Source organism: Salvelinus alpinus, chromosome 20 (genome assembly GCF_045679555.1).
Source record: "Salvelinus alpinus chromosome 20, SLU_Salpinus.1, whole genome shotgun sequence".
Lineage (NCBI taxonomy): Eukaryota > Metazoa > Chordata > Actinopteri > Salmoniformes > Salmonidae > Salvelinus > Salvelinus alpinus.
In genome coordinates this window covers 6,694,318-6,714,903 of record NC_092105.1, presented here as the reverse complement: position 1 = coordinate 6,714,903, position 20,586 = coordinate 6,694,318, and the positions used below count along the sequence as shown (strand labels likewise).

Genomic DNA, 20,586 nt, shown 5'->3' with positions numbered 1-20,586 from the left:
TAGATACTGTATGTTATCTGGCTATGATATAGACTGTAGGCCTGTTCATTTAGCAGACTAGATACTGTATGTTATCTGGCTATGATATAGACTGTAGGCCTGTTCATTTAGCAGACTAGATACTGTATGTTATCTGGCTATGATATAGACTGTAGGCCTGTTCATTTAGCAGACTAGATACTGTATGTTATCTAGCTATGATATAGGCTGTAGGCCTGTTCATTTAGCAGACTAGATACTGTATGTTATCTGGCTATGATATAGGCTGTAGGCTTGTTCATTTATCAGACTAGATACTGTATGTTATCTGGCTATGATATAGACTGTAGGCTTGTTCATTTATCAGACTAGATACTGTATGTTATCTGGCTATGATATAGACTGTAGGCCTGTTCATTTAGCAGACTAGATACTGTATGTTATCTGGCTATGATATAGACTGTAGGCTTGTTCATTTATCAGACTAGATACTGTATGTTATCTGGCTATGATATAGACTGTAGGCCTGTTCATTTATCAGACTAGATACTGTATGTTATCTGGCTATGATATAGGCTGTAGGCCTGTTCATTTATCAGACTAGATACTGTATGTTATCTGGCTATGATATAGACTGTAGGCTTGTTCATTTATCAGACTAGATACTGTATGTTATCTGGCTATGATATAGACTGTAGGCTTGTTCATTTAGCTGACAAAATGGGCTTATAAGTCCCATGCTATTATTATATATGATTTTATAGTAAGAAGAATATAATTGAACTTCGCTGAATAAAATAGAAAGAAAAGTCCATTCTGGAGTGAGTGAGCATATGAAGTGGTTCTGTTGAGCATATGAAGTGGTTCTGTTGAGCGTATGAAGTGGTTCTGTTGAGCATATTAAGTGGTTCTGTTGAGCGTAAAAGTGATCATTTGAAACAGGTCCTACATGCTAGATTTAAAAGTTATTTGGCAACTGTAAATCACAACATTCAACCATTTCTAAGATTTTACTGAGTTACAGTTCAGAAGGAAATCAGTCAATTTAAATAAATTCATTAGGCCCTAATCTATGAATTTCACATGACTGGGAATACAGATATGCATCTGTTGGTCACAGATACAATAGCTTTAAAAAAAAAAAAAAAAAGTAGGAGTGTGGATCAGAAAAACCAGGAAGTATCTGGTGTGATCATTTGCCTCATGCAGAGCAACACATCTCCTTCATATAGAGTTGATCAGGCTGAGGGAACAGTCTATGACTTGGGTATCTTGAGTCTGACAATTTTTTGGGCCTTCCTCTGACACCGCCTAGTATATAGATCCTGGATGGCAGGAAGCTTGGACCCAGTGATGTACTGGGCCGTACGCAGTACCCTCTGCAGCGCCTTACGGTCAGATGCCGAGCAATTGCCATACCAGGCGGTGATGCAACCGGTCAGGATGCTCTCGATGGTGCAGCTGTAGAACCATTTGAGGATCTGAGGACCCATACCAAATCTTCTCAGTCTCCTGAGGGGGAATAGGTCGTGCCCTCTTCACGACTGTCTTGGTGTGCTTGGACCATGTTAGTTTGTTGGTGATGTGGACACAAAGGAACTTGAATCTCTCGAACCACTCCACTACAGCCCCGTCGATGTGAATGGGGGGCCTGTTTCGGCACTCCTTTTCCTGTAGTCCACGTCAACTCCTTTGTCTTGCTCACGTTGAGGGAAAAGGTTGTCATCCTGGCACCACACTGCCAGGTCTCTGACATCTTCCCTGTAGGTTATCTCATCGTTGTCGTTGATTGGGCCTACCACTGTTGTGTCGTCAGCAAACTTAAATGGTGTTGGAGTCGTGTTTGGCCACGCAGTCGTGGGTGAACAGGGAGTACAGGAGGGGACTAAGCACACACCCCTGAGGGGCACCCGCGTTGAGGATCAATGGGCGGATGTGTTGTTCCCCCCGTCATTGTTATCATGGATTCACAGAGAAATTATGTCATCTCTCAATGACTTACAGATTGTCGTCATCTTGCTGTTCTCCTAGTTTAAACTTATCGAGTTGACCCTGGGAGAACCGCAAACTGTTCATCAGGTCCTGGACCTCTCTGGTCAGGTCGTCCATTCTTATATTAGTTGACTACACCAGTATTTGGACACAACACTTGAAGCAATTATCTTGTTGTTGTAACAACTGCCTACAGAAGTCCTTTGATAGAGACACACCACTGTCCTCAACGGTACTCCCACCGGCTTTGGTCTTTGTCATGGTAGCAACGTAGGCTACGCGGTTACTCCTCACAGTTACAGACAGGGCATGTCGCAGGGAAGATGGAAAATGCAACAAACAGCAGTGATCTAGACAGTTACAAGCACGGGACAATCCCCTCTCCCAGCTACAAGGTCACAAGGTGTTCAAGCCCTCAAGGAAACCCCGCTAGCTTGATAGGCAGCTAATAGTGGCACCTAGGCTAGCTGCTACGCCAAGCAGCTCATCAGACCCTTGGTCGGCAGGAGTCCTGGACAGATAGCAGCTCTGCTATCTGGAAGCGGATTTGAAGAGCACTTGATTTGACACAATATCTTTTGTGAAGGAGCCTTTTTCTAACATTTGCTAAAAACCTGTATGCTACCCAGCCAGCATAGATGTTATCTGCACATTGTCACGCGATCCAAATGCAAAAAGGTAGCTAGCTAGTAACAAAACTTTTTTCAGACTTTCCAAACTTACCAAAAACAACAAACAGAGTATTCCATTGTTCCCGAGATCAACCGTAAGTGAGGAGGATAGAGACAGAGAGACAGAGACAGAGAGAGAGAGACAGAGACAGAGACAGAGAGAGAGAGACAGAGAGAGAGAGACAGAGAGAGAGAGACAGAGAGAGAGACAGAGAGAGAAACAGAGAGAGAGAGAAACAGAGAGAGAGAGAAACAGAGAGAGAGAGAAACAGAGAGAGAGAGAAACAGAGAGAGAAACAGAGAGAGAGAGAAACAGAGAGAGAGAGAAACAGAGAGAGAGAGACAGAGACAGAGAGACAGAGACAGAGTTTCTCACCTGTCTCCAGTGGTTCTCAAACACCATGAGGCAGGTCTCTGGGTCAGCAGTACAGGGACTGGAAGAGGCTACGTTCCTACTGGACCTGCCCCCCGGACCCCGAGGGGTCAGCCGGCTCAGCCAGCTCATCCTGACCTCCAGAGGGATCAAGGGTCAGAGGTCAATGTTCAGGGTTCAGACAGGAGCAGGAGAGAGGCGCTGGCACATGGACAACAGGGTAGGAGAGAAGGAAGAGAGTGAGAGAGGGAAAAGGATGGGAGGAGGGAAGGAGGGAAGGTGAGGGAAAGAGGAGGAGAGGGAAGGGAGGGAGGGGGGCAGTAGAGGGGACCAGGAGAGAGTCCAGATAGAGTTGGATGAGAAAAAGAGGCCGATTCTGTTGTGGTCGCCGGGGTGAGGATGTCTCTCGCCGTCAGTGTTACCGTAACGGATTAGCGGTGGGCTCTCCCTGAAGACCCTGTCATCCAGTCTGCAGCTGACACCACTCCATTCCCAGGTAGAGGACCCACTGCAGGGAAACAACCACAAGACAGAGGTTAGAGAGTTAGGGTTGTATTAAACTGGGTGGTTCCAGCCCTGAATGCTGATTGGCTGACAGCCGTGGTATATCAGACCGTATAATCTAGAGGCGAAAGAAACGCACACCTATTTAGGCGAGGTGCTGGCTAGCGGAATAGAACACCTGAAAAATTAAAAGGAGAGCCGCACACTCTACCTCAGATGAAATAATATAATAACTTAATATCCAACGTTTGGACAGACAAGCTGTCCTCATCAGACCGTATACCACGGGTATGACAAAACATGTATTTTTACTGCTCTAATTACGTTGGTAACCAGTTTATAATAATATATACACACACATATATCTCTATATATCTATACCTATATATTCAGTTCATCGAACCTACAGTATACATTCAACCATCTACACAAAGTGGTAGATATAGTAAAACATAGGTGGGTTCAAGGACAGAGCTTTGTGGTGATGTCACTTCCTGTCCTCCAATCCACTGACCGGTGGGCACAAACAGAGAAGCAGTTGTGTGAGCAAGCAGAAGATGAGTTTAAAAGTTGGCATAAAAAAGGTTGTCAACAGTAAGTTTCCGGCGTTTCCAGAGAAAGGATGTGTTAATAAAAGAGGTGATTTTTTTTTACTTGTTTGGAAAAGATTATTAGTTACGTTTGGGATTCATGTTGTATGCATTTTGATGGAGGGATGTTATGCTCCAGTGTAAAACACGCAGCAAAAAGGTTGACCTTACTTATTATGCTTTTATGTAAATGGTTCAATCTCAAATAACATCCTTCAAATCAAAAACACACCCATGTCACAGAAAGAGTTCAAAGAGACTAAAACAATACTAAAAGCTGCAAGGAGTAGTTTTATCGATATAGTACGTTTTAATTTAGTAAAAATTTGTATATGGCTGATGTATTTTATAATTTGGGAGCACTGCATATGAATTTAAAAATAAATGTATATTAATGAGTGTAAAGCCAATCATGAATATCCAACGGAGATTGGTAATAAATTGTTAGAATATTTTTATCAAGGGTTAAGATAAATGATTAAATAATTCTACCCAGAAACTTAACCATTAGGATTATTTGTTTGGTAGCATGTAGGGGGTTAGAAAGGAATGTATGTGTGTGTGTCTAAAGAAACCTAAGGGATCATTAACCTATGGTTGAACCACTAAGCTATAACTCTGTGGAGATAAGGGAGAATTGTTCAAGCCCTCTGGCTTTTCCGTATGGGGGGGGGGGGGGTGGAACTGTCAGCTAAGTGGTAATAAACTGAGGAGAGATTTCAGGAGATAATGCAGATATGTTGTGTAAGGTATGTGCTTAAGTGTGTTGGAATTAACTATTTGATCAGCTTTGTCCTCGTTGGGAGGGGGAGGGACTCTATGACGCTGATTGTAATATATAATGTGAGGTACGTGGTTTTTAAAAGGGGAGATCTCTCGAGAATAAACACTATTGATTAATTTGGACACGGGTCTGACTATTTTATGCAAATAAGGATCTTACATATTCTTAGAAACGGACAGAGTGTTTGCTTTGTATAATTAAATTGGTTAATGAACATATAGGAAATAAATTCCTTCATCATAAATACATACAGTAAAATGGTAGATTAAAGCACCGACGATGCCTTCCAGTAAGGACAAGGTAAAACGGGGAGGGGCCTCCCTGTGAACAGAAGTTAGAACGTTTTTGTTTTGCCTGTAATTAAAAACCTCTTATGAAATGTTAGAGGGAAAGTTGTCTGTGCTAAGGGTCACTCGTCTGTTTCAGAGTGTGACTTGGAAACACGTGACTCAAGAGTTTTGTACTCAACGCCACTGCTCTCCCTCTTCCTCCCGGAGGTTTGGGACCAAGCAAAGGTCAAAGGTCATTGTTGCTAAACATTAACCATTAGGCCCTTAAGCCTAAGACTTTCACTAGGGGGTGGGGTAGAGATGGGCCTTGGGATGAGAGGTGCTTTCTAGGGGGTGGGGTAGAGATGGGCCTTGGGATGAGAGGTGCTTTCTAGGGGGTGGGGTAGAGATGGGCCTTGGGATGAGAGGTGCTTTCTAGGGGGTGGGGTAGAGTTGGGCCTTGGGATGAGAGGTGCTTTCTAGGGGGTGGGGTAGAGATGGGCCTTGGGATGAGAGGTGCTTTCTAGGGGGTGGGGTAGAGATGGGCCTTGGGATGAGAGGTGCTTTCTAGGGGGTGGGGTAGAGATGGGCCTTGGGATGAGAGGTGCTTTCTAGGGGGTGGGGTAGAGATGGGCCTTGGGATGAGAGGTGCTTTCTAGGGGGTGGGGTAGAGATGGGCCTTGGGATGAGAGGTGCTTTCTAGGGGGTGGGGTAGAGATGGGCCTTGGGATGAGAGGTGCTTTCTAGGGGGTGGGGTAGAGTTGGGCCTTGGGATGAGAGGTGCTTTCTAGGGGGTGGGGTAGAGGTGGGCCTTGGGATGAGAGGTGCTTTCTAGGGGGTGGGGTAGAGTTGGGCCTTGGGATGAGAGGTGCTTTCTAGGGGGTGGGGTAGAGATGGGCCTTGGGATGAGAGGTGCTTTCTAGGGGGTGGGGTAGAGTTGGGCCTTGGGATGAGAGGTGCTTTCTAGGGGGTGGGGTAGAGATGGGCCTTGGGATGAGAGTTGCTTTCTAGGGGGTGGGGTAGAGTTGGGCCTTGGGATGAGAGGTGCTTTCTAGGGGGTGGGGTAGAGTTGGGCCTTGGGATGAGAGGTGCTTTCTAGGGGGCGGGGTAGAGTTGGGCCTTGGGATGAGAGGTGCTTTCTAGGGGGCGGGGTAGAGATGGGCCTTGGGATGAGAGGTGCTTTCTAGGGGGTGGGGTAGAGATGGAACTTGGGATGACTTGAGGTCTGATAACTACTACCCACAAACACCAACCATAGCACCACTCAAGGGATTGATATAGGCTTTAGCATGTAGATTGGCATGAGGAGGAATAGAATGAAGTGAGGAGAAGTGTACCAAGCTGCTAAAGGAGAAGGAATAGAATGAAGTGACGACTCAGGAACATTAGCCTGCTGGCCTTACTATCCACCCAGTAAGCCCAGCAGGCTAATGTTCCTATCCACCCAGTAAGGCCAGCAGGCTAATGTTCCTATCCACCCAGTAAGCCCAGCAGGCTAATGTTCCTATCCACTCAGTAAGCCCAGCAGGCTAATGTTCCTATCCACCCAGTAAGCCCAGCAGGCTAATGTTCCTATCCACTCAGTAAGCCCAGCAGGCTAATGTTCCTATAGACTCAGTAAGGCCAGCAGGCTAATGTTCCTATAGAATCAGTAAGACCAGCAGGCTAATGTTCCTATCCACTCAGTAAGACCAGCAGGCTAATGTTCCTATAGACTCAGTAAGGCCAGCAGGCTAATGTTCCTATAGACTCAGTAAGGCCAGCAGGCTAATGTTCCTATAGACCCAGTAAGGCCAGCAGGCTAATGTTCCTATAGACTCAGTAAGGCCAGCAGGCTAATGTTCCTATAGACTCAGTAAGACCAGCAGGCTAATGTTCCTATAGACTCAGTAAGTCCAGCAGGCTAATGTTCCTATAGACTCAGTAAGGCCAGCAGGCTAATGTTCCTATAGACCCAGTAAGGCCAGCAGGCTAATGTTCCTATAGACCCAGTAAGGCCAGCAGGCTAATGTTCCTATAGACTCAGTAAGGCCAGCAGGCTAATGTTCCTATAGACTCAGTAAGACCAGCAGGCTAATGTTCCTATAGACTCAGTAAGTCCAGCAGGCTAATGTTCCTATAGACTCAGTAAGGCCAGCAGGCTAATGTTCCTATAGACTCAGTAAGGCCAGCAGGCTAATGTTCCTATAGACTCAGTAAGTCCAGCAGGCTAATGTTCCTATAGACTCAGTAAGGCCAGCAGGCTAATGTTCCTATAGACTCAGTAAGGCCAGCAGGCTAATGTTCCTATAGACTCAGTAAGACCAGCAGGCTAATGTTCCTATAGACTCAGTAAGACCAGCAGGCTAATGTTCCTATAGACTCAGTAAGACCAGCAGGCTAATGTTCCTATAGACTCAGTAAGTCCAGCAGGCTAATGTTCCTATAGACTCAGTAAGGCCAGCAGGCTAATGTTCCTATAGACTCAGTAAGGCCAGCAGGCTAATGTTCCTATAGACTCAGTAAGGCCAGCAGGCTAATGTTCCTATAGACTCAGTAAGGCCAGCAGGCTAATGTTCCTATAGACTCAGTAAGACCAGCAGGCTAATGTTCCTATAGACTCAGTAAGACCAGCAGGCTAATGTTCCTATAGACTCAGTAAGTCCAGCAGGCTAATGTTCCTATAGACTCAGTAAGGCCAGCAGGCTAATGTTCCTATAGACTCAGTAAGACCAGCAGGCTAATGTTCCAATAGACTCAGTAAGACCAGCAGGCTAATGTTCCTATAGACTCAGTAAGACCAGCAGGCTAATGTTCCTATAGACTCAGTAAGTCCAGCAGGCTAATGTTCCTATAGACTCAGTAAGACCAGCAGGCTAATGTTCCTATAGACTCAGTAAGTCCAGCAGGCTAATGTTCCTATAGACTCAGTAAGGCCAGCAGGCTAATGTTCCTATAGACTCAGTAAGACCAGCAGGCTAATGTTCCTATCCACTCAGTAAGACCAGCAGGCTAATGTTCCTATCAACTCAGTAAGACCAGCAGGCTAATGTTCCTATAGACTCAGTAAGTCCAGCAGGCTAATGTTCCTATAGACTCAGTAAGACCAGCAGGCTAATGTTCCTATCCACTCAGTAAGACCAGCAGGCTAATGTTCCTATAGACTCAGTAAGACCAGCACTCTTGTCTCTTTTTATTGGTATGTAACTTATGAAAGTTGTATTGTCAACTTGTTTTGTTATTTAAAAAACGCCACTTTAAACGTGTACATGACACTGCAACATATTGTCACCATGGGGACATTTAAGTCAGTACAGTAGAGACAGCTGGAGAGTGGGAAAACAAGAGGGCTGAAGCATGTGAGAGGGAGAGCAAGAGAAGGAGAGAATGAACGTGAAAGAGTAAAGGACAGAAAGAGCGTGGGAGGATGATTCACCATTTAGGTGCAGAATATCTAAATTAACCTCGGGTTGGAACCAAAATTATTTCCCAATAGCTTTGTTCTGAACAGAACCATTAAAAAAAAAAATGTTTTACACAAGTGTTGTGTAGGGTATGATATGTGACTGAAACTTTGCGGGTGAGGAGAACTCTGGGTAATAAGGTGCTGGGCATCTTGTTGTTATGACGTGCAAGACCTGAATTTGCAAAATTATAGCTACGGAGGAATAGCTTCTATAGAGGAACTTTGAATGTCTTTTAACTTCAGAGAGTTGGCATAATGAACGTTGGACCAGAGCTAGCCCTTGGCCATGACTCAGTTCCATTACATTACACACGATGTCACCTAGAGTTTGAGAGAGACAGACCAGAGCTAGCTAACAGGCTAGCTAGCTAACAAGAAAGCGTGTGTGTGTGCAGAGCGGCACCAGAAGTAAAGTAAACAACCCAATGTGAAACATGATAACTGTAGTATCCTGAACTAGCATTGAAAAAGTTCATAACTGTTCTCTAATTAAACATCTCCCTAATCTCTGAATCAGGCCTGTAAAGGCAGTAGCTACAGTAGACAAGGCATGCCTAGAGGGGGGAGGGGCTACAGTAGGCTAGGCACGCCCGGGGGGGGAGGGGCTACAGTAGACTAGGCACGCCCAGGGGGGGGAGCGGCTACAGTAGACTAGGCACGCCCAGGGGGGGAGGGGCTACAGTAGACTAGGCACGCCCAGGGGGGGAGGGGCTACAGTAGACTAGGCACGCCCGGGGGGGAGGGGCTACAGTGGCAGGCAGACACTGGAATAAGTTTGAGTGACAGTGAGGGCAGTGAGTGACAGTGAGGGCAGTGAGTGACAGTGAGGGCAGTGAGTGACAGTGAGGGCTTTGCATAGGCGCTTTGTTGCATTTTTCTTTTGTGGGACTGAGAAAAAAAATGCCCAGAACGTAAAAATAACATTATCAATCAGTTCAAAAGCTTTTCAAATAACAGTTACGTTCCAATGTTGTTCTTTGTGACAGAGTACCAACAGGCAGCATATGATGACAGTTGACTAAGATTACAGTAGGGTAGGGCGATTTTACATTAGGCATCGTCTGATGACAATGATTGACAGGATCTGACAATTAATCTTGATGATTGTACAGTCGTCTCCAATAAAAACGTGAAGGACCTCGGCGTTACTCTGGACCCTGATCTCTCTTTTCACGAACACATCAAGAATATTTCCAAGGACAGCTTTTTTTCCCATCTTCATAACATCGCAAATATCTGAAAGTTTCTGTCCAGAAATGATGCAGAAAAGATAAATCTATGCTTTTGTCACTTCTAGATTAGACTACTGCAATCCTCTACTCTCCGGTTTGATCCCTGGATTCCTCAAGTCATTTGTCTTAATTATTTGATCAAACAGTGTGTTTAAATGCATCAGACAAACTCAGTACTTATAGTTGCTTTTATTAAAACAGACGGTGCCTTTACATGGACAAATACATGTTTTAAAATATAGGCTACATTACTACCACCCCCCCTAATCTGATAGTGGTTGTGGGGTGGTAGATGTCTAGTCTCCCTTATGGCTCTAATCTGATAGTAGTAGTGGGGTGGTAGATGTCTAGTCTCCCTTATGGCTCTAATCTGATAGTGGTAGTGGGGTGGTAGATGTCTAGTCTCCCTTATGGCTCTAATCTGATAGTGGTAGGGGGGTGGTAGCTGTCTAGTCTCCCTTATGGCTCTAATCTGATAGTGGTAGTGGGGTGGTAGATGTCTAGTCTCCATTATGGCTCTAATCTGATAGTGGGGTGGAGTGGTAGATGTCTAGTCTCCTTTATGGCTCTAATCTGATAGTGGTAGTGGGGTGGTAGATGTCTAGTCTCCCTTATGGCTCTAATCTGATAGTGGTAGTGGGGTGGTAGATGTCTAGTCTCCCTTATGGCTCTAATCTGATAGTGATAGTGGGGTGGTAGATGTCTAGTCTCCCTTATGGCTCTAATCTGATAGTGGTAGATGTCTAGTCTCTGTTATGGCTCTAATCTGATAGTGGTAGTGGGGTGGTAGATGTCTAGTCTCCCTTATGGCTCTAATCTGATAGTGGTAGTGGGGTGGTAGCTGTCTAGTCTCCCTTATGGCTCTAATCTGATAGTGGTAGTGGGGTGGTAGATGTCTAGTCTCCCTTATGGCTCTAATCTGATAGTGATAGTGGGGTGGTAGATGTCTAGTCTCCCTTATGGCTCTAATCTGATAGTGGTAGATGTCTAGTCTCTGTTATGGCTCTAATCTGATAGTGGTAGTGGGGTGGTAGATGTCTAGTCTCCCTTATGGCTCTAATCTGATAGTGGTAGTGGGGTGGTAGCTGTCTAGTCTCCCTTATGGCTCTAATCTGATAGTGGTAGTGGGGTGGTAGCTGTCTAGTCTCCCTTATGGCTCTAATCTGATAGTGGGGTGGTAGATGTCTAGTCTCCCTTATGGCTCTAATATGATAGTGGGGTGGTAGATGCCAAGTCTCCCTTATTGCTCAGTACAGGTGCCTAAATAGTACATACACTATAGTAGGACTGACCCCATTTAGTCGACTGCTCGATAGACAACAATACACACAATTATTTTGTTTGTCGCACCATTCTCTGTAAACACTGGGTGAAAAGCCCAGGAGGCCGGACGTTTCTGAGATACTGGGACTGGAGCGTCTCGCACCGATGATCTTATAACACTCAAATTCGGTTAGGTCACTCGTTCTGTCCATTCTAACGTTCAATCAAACAGTAACTGAATGCCTCGATGCCTGTCTGCCTGCTTTCTATGTTTTTAATTTCACCTCTTTATTTAACCAGGTAGGCCGGTTGAGAACAAGTTCTCATTTACAACTGTGACCTGGCCAAGATAAATCAAAGCAGTGCGACACAAACAGAGAGTTACACATGGAATAAACAAAACGTACAGTCACAATAACACAATAGAAAAATCTATATACAGTGTGTGCAAATGAAGTCAGGAGGTACAGCCACGTGACTCAGTGTGTATATGAATGGTGTGTATAGACAGTATTCGAATAGAAAAAGGTGTGTACATAGGTAGTCATTATAGGATGAGCCATGACTAGATTACAGGATGGTGTCCTGACTGAACTAAATGACTAAATCGCCTCTAGCACTCACCAGCAATACATGTTAAAGTGAGTTTATCCACTCGTCATTCGCTCCTTCATATTACAGAAAGAAAAATGTGCAATAGCACGATATATCACGATAGGACAACGTTTGACCGCGCCCCCAACCCTAGACGACAGCAACGTTTCCCACATTCCCGAGGCAACAACCTTTCCACAGGCTTTGTGATTTATCACAGCATATTCAGCTGCATATCAATCTCTTTCATGGATGTCACTGCACATTGCATCAGCCAGCTCTGTCCTTTAGGCACAAAAACAAGGTTACGACGCTGCTGAGATGGGAAAATACTGATTTCAGAAAATCTGGAATCAGAACATGAAGTAGCACTTGAGAACATTAACAATTTAAAACAGGATTTCTTCTCCAACTTTGTTTATCGTGTCAAAAGAAAGACAGACCACAAAGCAAAAGTCTTAGTAGGACACAAGGCGTCTCTTACGTTAACTTCTGAAATGGTCAGTCAAAGAGCTGACAGCAGACAGACTCAAACAACCAAAACAGAGCCGGTAGCTCCTCCTGCCCCACCCTACCCTGTCCTGCCTTTCCACCAAAACACCCCTGGAACATCCTGTGACCATTTCCTGGTCCGAAGTTCCAATGACATCATCTGTTGCTGGGTGGGTCCCTTCAACGGATCTCTGACTGAACCCAACAACCCCCCCCCCCACCCTCCCCCAACCACTGTTTGTCTAACTACATAAAGCTGTTTCAAATGTCAGTTTGTGTCCCTGCTAAAAGGAGGAAGACAAAGTAGAGGGAGAGAATACAGCTTGAGAAAGAGAGAGAAGCAGCAGTATGCTCCTGCTGCCTTTCCAGCTCTGTTCCCCGGCCCAGACGAACTGAAACGGTAGTGGTGGTACCAAGAGTGACGCATACATTCCCACTCACCTCAGAGTGAGATAGGAAGGATAACAAACCTCATATTAAATCGGCATATTCAACAGCGTTCAGGAAATATATAACCTTCAACAGTGTTATCTTGTGATTAAGCCATCAATGTTTTTGTGATTATTGGTGTCGTAAAAATGTTAGCTAATGTTAGCAATTAGCATGTTTGACATTTCAGTGGAAATACTACTATCAGCTTTTTGATAAGCGGTTTACCCAACAACAAAAAAGTCCCGTTTTATCTGCATACAGTTATTGGCCACCTTACTATTTTGATCAATTACAAGATTTATTATTATTATTTTTTTTTTTTTAAACAACCTCATAGCCCGAAGTGTTTACTAGATAGTTGACTAGCCTTCCGGTTAAAAAACGAATTACTTGCCTGAAATCCGTTATCTATATTTCAGAGGTAAAAAGTTGGATATTAAATGACGTGTGGTCTGTCACGCAGTCTAATTTTACAATATACAGAGTGTCCCAAAAGATGTGTATATAATTAACATTTTTTTTGAAAACTTTCAAAACCTAACTTACATAAATTGCAATGTAAATCGGTGGTCAGCTAGCTGGAAGGGTGTCTTTAGTCGCAAAACGTACCGTTATTTTCCAGTCCATTTAAACGTTGAGCTCGAGGGGATTTATTTCACTAACCGCTAGAGCATATATGTCAGAGTCAAGGCCCGCGGGCCACATCCGGCCCGCGAGAAGGTTTTTTACGGCCCCTGGGATGATCTTGATTTATTATTAGAACCGGCCCGCAGACCGCAGCAAGCCGGCAGCCCGCAGATCTTTTACACGCACCAATACTACATTTCCCACAATGCAACGGTGACGCACCGAGCAGTAGGCTGCTGTGTAAATGAGATGGAGCTGCCTTGGGAAAAACTCGTGGGTTTGACAACCGACGGAGCACCTGCGATGTGTGGACACAGGAGCGGACTGGTGGCGAAGATACGGGAAAAGATGCAAGAGGAAAACGCGACAGGTGAGCTGACAGCTTATCATTGTATCATACACCAGGAAGCGTTGTGCGGTAAAGCCTTGAAAATGGAGCATGTAATGAGCATCATCACGCGCACAGTTAACTTTATCAGAGCCAAAGGTTTGAATCACCGCCAGTTCAAGGCATTTCTGACGGAGTTAGAAACGGAGCATGGTGATTTGCCTTATCACACAGAGGTGCGATGGCTAAGCCAGGGAAAGGTGCTTCAAAGATGTTTCGAGCTTCGTGAGGAGATTTGTCTGTTCTTGGACAGCAAAGGGAAAGACACAACACAACTCCGAGACGAAATGTTTCTGTGTGAAATGGCTTTTCTGTGTGACATTACGAGTCATCTGAATGCAATGAACTTGCAGCTGCAGGGTCGGGATCATGTCATCTCTGATATGTACAGTACAGTGAAGGCATTTAAAACCAAACTGACTCTGTGGGAGACGCAGATGCGGAAAGAAAATTTGAGCCACTTTCCCAGCTGCCAGACCATGAAAGAGAAGCTCTCTACCAGTGCGTTCCCGAGCGCACAGTTGGCTGATAAAATAGGTATGCTTGCCGCTGACTTTCGACGCCGATTTGCTGACTTTGAAGCACAAAAAAGCATTTAAATTTTTTTCAATGAACATTCGAACAGTCCGGCCCTCGGCTTGTAGCTAAATTTTTTATTTGGCCCTCCGTCCATTTGACTTTGACACCCCTGCGCTAGAGTGTCCGAAGTTAGGGGGGGGGGTGTCCGAAGTTAGGGGGGTGTCCGAAGTTAGGGGGGGGGGGGTGTCCGAAGTTAGGGGGGGGGGGGTGTCCGAAGTTAGGGGGTGTCCGAAGTTGGGGGGGGGGGGGTCCGAAGTTAGGGGGGGGGGGGGGGTCCGAAGTTAGGGGAAAGATTTGCTAGTACACTGTCCAAGAAAAGTTTGAATTCCCTGCTCTCCTAAAACCCATTAAGCCACAGTTCAGAGGCATTTGAGATGCTCCTACCTCCTGTGAAAAGGCCAATATTTATTTGCCTATCTAAGACACACATAGAAATCCAAAAGGCATACCTACCTACCTGGCACTACGCTTCCATACCCTTCTACAACACACACAAACACGGAAGCAGCGAGCCGAAAATGTTCTGTTTGTGGTGACCTTTGAGCCAGCGCCGTGTCGCGTGAGGCCCTCGTGTGTAGAGGGCAGGGTTGGGGTCAATTCGAGTTCAAGTCAGTTAAACTTTTCACATAGCTTCTCCTTTTCAGTTTATTGAGAAGTAATTGAAAATCGATGCAATGTTTTAAATTATTACATTTCATTGTAAGTTTACTTCCCGAATTGACTGCCTTCAATTTGAATTGACCCCAAACCTGGTAGAGGGCCCCTGGCCCCACCCCTCCCCCTGTTTCTAACGGGCTGTACATGGTGCAGGGAGTCAGAGTTGAGGTGAGCAGCCTCCAACCCTAATAACCTCTTTCATAACACAGAACAGCATCACGGGCCCCTGGTAACCTCCATCCATAACACAGAACAGCATCACGGGCCCCTGGTAACCTCCATCCATAACACAGAACAGCATCACGGGCCCCTGGTAACCTCCATCCATAACACAGAACAGCAGCACGGGCCCCTGGTAACCTCCATCCATAACACAGAACAGCATCACGGGCCCCTGGTATTCTCCATCCTAACACAGAACAGCATCACGGGCCCCTGGTATTCTCCATCCATAACACAGAACAGCATCACAGGCCCCTGGTAACCTCCATCCATAACACAGAACAGCATCACGGGCCCCTGGTAACCTCCATCCATAACACAGAACAGCATCACGGGCCCCTGGTAACCTCCATCCTAACACAGAACAGCATCACGGGCCCCTGGCAACCTCCATCCATAACACAGAACAGCATCACGGGCCCCTGGTAACCTCCATCCATAACACAGAACAGCAGCACGGGCCCCTGGTAACATCCATCCATAACACAGAACAGCATCACGGGCCCCTGGTAACCTCCATCCTAACACAGAACAGCATCACGGGCCCCTGGCAACCTCCATCCATAACACAGAACAGCATCACGGGCCCCTGGTAACCTCCATCCATAACACAGAACAGCAGCACGGGCCCCTGGTAACATCCATCCATAACACAGAACAGCATCACGGGCCCCTGGTAACCTCCATCCTAACACAGAACAGCATCACGGGCCCCTGGTAACCTCCATCCATAACACAGAACAGCAGCACGGGCCCCTGGTAACCTCCATCCATAACACAGAACAGCATCACAGGCCCCTGGTAACCTCCATCCATAACACAGAACAGCAGCACGGGCCCCTGGTAACCTCCATCCATAACACAGAACAGCAGCACGGGCCCCTGGTAACCTCCATCCTAACACAGAACAGCATCACGGGCCCCTGGTAACCTCCATCCATAACACAGAACAGCATCACGGTCCCCTGGTAACCTCCATCCATAACACAGAACAGCATCACGGGCCCCTGGTAACCTCCATCCATAACACAGAACAGCAGCACGGGCCCCTGGTAACCTCCATCCATAACACAGAACAGCAGCACGGCCTTTGGCTCAGACAGAGGAAGAGTACAAAAGGCCATTCCTTTCAGCGGGAGAGAGAACATTTGAACATCTTGGCCATGTTCTGTTATAATCTCCACCCGGCACAGCCAGAAGAGGTCTGGCCACCCCTCATAGCCTGGTTCCTCTCTAGGTTTCTTCCTCGGTTTTGGCCTTTCTAGGGAGTTTTTCCCTAGCCACCGTGCTTCTACACCTGCATTGCTTGCTGTTTGTGGTTTTAAGGCTGGGTTTCTGTACAGCACTTTGAGATATCAGCTGATGTAAGAAGGGCTATATAAATACATTTGATTTGATTCAATAGGGATGGGCACGGTTAATTGAAAATCTGGATATCCAAACAGACGTCTGTATTCAAACATTTGTTAGAGTATTCATTGTTATTTTATATCCTTGTGTGTAACCAACTTTAGAATGTAGTATTTATGCACGGCGCATCGTTCACAGTTGAGCAAGGTAAGTGTAGCCTACGGATGAACAAAGTAATTGTTTTATTTTCAAGCTCATGGGCTATGAGATATGGGCTATGGGCTACATGAAAAGGCATTTTACTATTATAGCATGTAACAGTCAGCCCCTGACAATAATATGCTAGCAATAACCCTACAGGCTCACACCAACGGAGGGTCCACAAGACACGGCACAGATCAACACAAAAAAAAAAATAATTAAGAATTTGAATGTCATTATTTTCATGGTGATGTATCCTAAATTAGGTACAACAACAAAAAAAGTATTAAATATGCAATATCTTCCTTCGAATATTTCGGTATAATTCTACACACTGACTTATTTTAATGAGCCCTTCCCCCAAAACAAGACCATATCTGGTTGGTTCGGACCAGACCCAAATCTGGACCAATCATGGATGTCTATGTTTCACAAGTTTGGACATCAAAGTACAGCACAGAACAGTACAGTAAAGTACAGTCCGGCAGAGTACAGTAGAGTACAGTACAGAACAGTACAGTTAAGTACAGAACAGTACAGTTAAGTACAGAACAGTACAGTCCGGCAGAGTACAGAACAGTAGAGTTTAGTACAGTCCGGCAGAGTACAGAACAGTACAGTAGAGTTTAGTACAGTCCGGCAGAGTACAGTAGAGTACAGTACAGTTTAGTACAGTAGAGTATACTCAACTCTAGTGTGCTCTACTGACCTACCAGGATATTAAATAATACCCGGCACTGAACACATGTGGTGCTGTTTTCAAACCCCACTGATACCGTAATCGGAAGGTTAGCAATGGTACAAGTAAGTACATGTAAAATCCCATAGAGATTGCTAACAAAATGCTAACTAGCACATTGCAAACATTTTGTACACTTTCTGACCTAAACAAGTAACTCAAAAAATGCTACTCACAGTTTGCTGAACGCACAAAAACAAATATTAGCCGAAAAAGGCTCTTGATCCTGAAGGGAGATCTCTGCTGTTACGAAGCGAATGCTTGATATTGAAAGAAGCTAACTACTTAGCTAGACAGCTAACAAGCTACTAAATAAGCAAAAACCAAATGCTACGACTGCAGAGCATGTAGCACAACATTTTAGACAGTTAACTTAATAGAAATAAGATATCTAAGCTGGTAAACATTTAGTCGTGAATTCCATACTGTAATTAGATCACCAGGCGCCTGCTGCACAACAGTGAGTGACTCACAAGGCTCCCGTCTCATCGGCGTAAACAAACACCACGTGACTGGGGGACTACCCTGAGCTTCATAATAAATGTGACAGGAGAAAAGAATGTTCTTTATCTCCTAACGTATTGCACAAGTTGGCTATAGGTATTTACTTAAATAGTACCTACAAATATTCAAAATTTTAAAATAAATAAAAAACTTCAAATAAAATAGTTTCAAAACCATCCCTTGGCTTTTTCCCCAAATACCCCGGTATATCTGCCAAGCCTACTCCAGTCCCCCCAAGCAATCAATTAGTTGAATCAGATGAGTTTGTCTGGGGCTTCTTCTCTACTACTTCTCTACTGTACTGTTGGGAAACTCTAGTATACTGTTGGGAAACTCTACTGTACTGTTGGGAAACTCTACTGTACTGTTGGGAAACTCTACTGTACTGTTGGGAAACTCTACTGTACTGTTGGGAAACTCTACTGTACTGTTGGGAAACTCTACTGTACTGTTGGGAAACTCTACTGTACTGTTGGGAAACTCTACTGTACTGTTGGGAAACTCTACTGTACTGTTGGGAAACTACTGTACTGTTGGGAAACTCTACTGTACTGTTGGGAAACTCTACTGTACTATACTCTGCTCAACTTTTACTGTAATCTACACACTTGTGAAACATAAACATCTATGATTGGTTCAGATTTGGTTCGGTGTGGACTGGACCAAATTTGAACCAATCATGGACATCTATGTTTGGGTCAAATCAAGGCCGGTCCGGCACCAAAAAACAACATCTGTAGACGTTTTAATTAAAACGGATCCGGGCCGTATAAAAACAACAACAACGGCATCTGTGGAAGTTGAAATCAAGTGGACTGACCGAATTTCAACGTCCATGTAAGTCTGGGTGTTGTTCGGTGCTCATTGAGTAAGGATGCTGGTTACAGTAAATGGAACGAGAGGTGGATCATGGGTAAGTGTCAAAGAGAGCGAGCGAGAGACAGGCGTTTTTCCCCAGACTCTTTTCACACTTTTGTTTTGACCACCAGGACAGATAGAAAGAAAACAGTGATGAGCTCAACATAACAGTATGTCAGTGGAAGGGAGGACAGTAGCAGGAGACACAACTGTGATTTGTAACTACTATGATTGCCCATTGTAGTAATTCCGTTAAAGATTTGGTAACAGAATTTTAAAGCACTTAGTAATTACTAAACCAAATAGATATTGGTAAAAAGTAACTAATTGGTAGGTCTACTTTTACTTGTTACTCTCTTAAATGTCATGATCCTCCCTCATGAGGGAGAGAATTTAGAATATATCTGAAAGGTATATTTGTGGTTTTTTGCACAGGGAAATATTTCCTAAAACACACCCAAGACAAAATATTTTCTCTAAAACAAAATATATGTGTTGATATTAGTTGGCAGGGGTCTTTATGTCAACATTGTGTTCTGATGTATTTCAAATAGTTTGTCTGGGAGACGTTTCTCTAAAACCCCTTTTCCATCTGGTTAACCAGAAATCAAATAATTTTCTTATTCCTAATATTTATTATAGAAAAAAAGGTTGAAAAATGTGTAACTATATGCATTAATAAACAAAAAAAAGTGACTCTTAGATTTCATTTGACATGGAAATGACCTGCTATCAGTCAGTGAGTCATCACTGTAGTTTCAGTAAGATGGGGAGTTTAGAGACTAGGGATGTCACGATACCAGTATCGCGATACTCAGAGAAAACAAAACATGAAGTGGAATATTTGCCTGAGGAAAACAGTCCTACTGTTGTGACCCAGAACCATATTTATTATCCAAGCTATAGACCACTATATTTTACATACAGCAGCTTTTTGAAAAGAACAAAGAGTTTAGTCTGCTTTGCGTTTTCATTTTTGCCATGGAAAATCAGGTATTGTATCTTGATACTGGTACCGTGCCAACCATAATACACTGTAGTGACGGGGGGGGGGGGGGGTTTTAGAGCCACACAGACTGTAGTGACGGGGGGGGGGGGGCGTTTAGAGCCACACAGACTGTAGTGACGGGGGGGGGGGGGGTTTAGAGCCACACAGACTGTAGTGACGGGGGGGGGTCGTTTAGAGCCACACAGACTGTAGTGACGGGGGGGGGGGGCGTTTAGTGCCACACAGACTGTAGTGACGGGGGGGGGGCGGGGGTTTAGAGCCACACAGACTGTAGTGACGGGGGGGGGGGGGGGGTCGTTTAGAGCCACACAGACTGTAGTGACGGGGGGGGGGGGCGTTTAGAGCCACACAGACTGTAGTGACGGGGGGGGGGGGGGGGCGTTTAGAGCCACACAGACTGTAGTGACAGGGGGGGTGGGGCGTTTAGAGCCACACAGACTGTAGTGACGGGGGGGGGGCGTTTAGAGCCACACAGACTGTAGTGACGGGGGGGGGGGGCGTTTAGTGCCACACAGACTGTAGTGACGGGGGGGGGGGGGGGGGGGCGTTTAGAACCACACAGACTGTAGTGACGGGGGGGGGGGGCGTTTAGAGCCACAGAGACTGTAGTGACGGGGGGGGGGGGGGGCGTTTAGAGCCACACAGACTGTAGTGACGGGGGGGGGGGGGGGCGTTTAGAGCCACACAGACTGTATTGACGGGGGGGGGGGGCGTTTAGTGCCACACAGACTGTAGTGACGGGGGGGGGGGCGTTTAGAGCCACACAGACTGTAGTGACGGGGGGGGGGGGGCGTTTAGTGCCACACAGACTGTAGTGACGGGGGGGGGGGGA

General features: G+C 45.4%; 1 protein-coding gene across 1 annotated transcript in view; it reads right to left on the bottom strand.

Moving 5' to 3' along the window:
- Positions 1–20,586, bottom strand: part of LOC139546237 (FHF complex subunit HOOK-interacting protein 1B-like) — a 78,539-nt gene that overhangs the window by 48,162 nt on the left and 9,791 nt on the right. The window contains exon 3 of the mRNA XM_071354373.1: positions 3,019–3,523. Within this exon, the coding sequence (XP_071210474.1) occupies positions 3,019–3,147 (129 nt within the window). The 5' untranslated portion in view covers positions 3,148–3,523. The remainder of the gene's footprint in view (positions 1–3,018; positions 3,524–20,586) is intronic.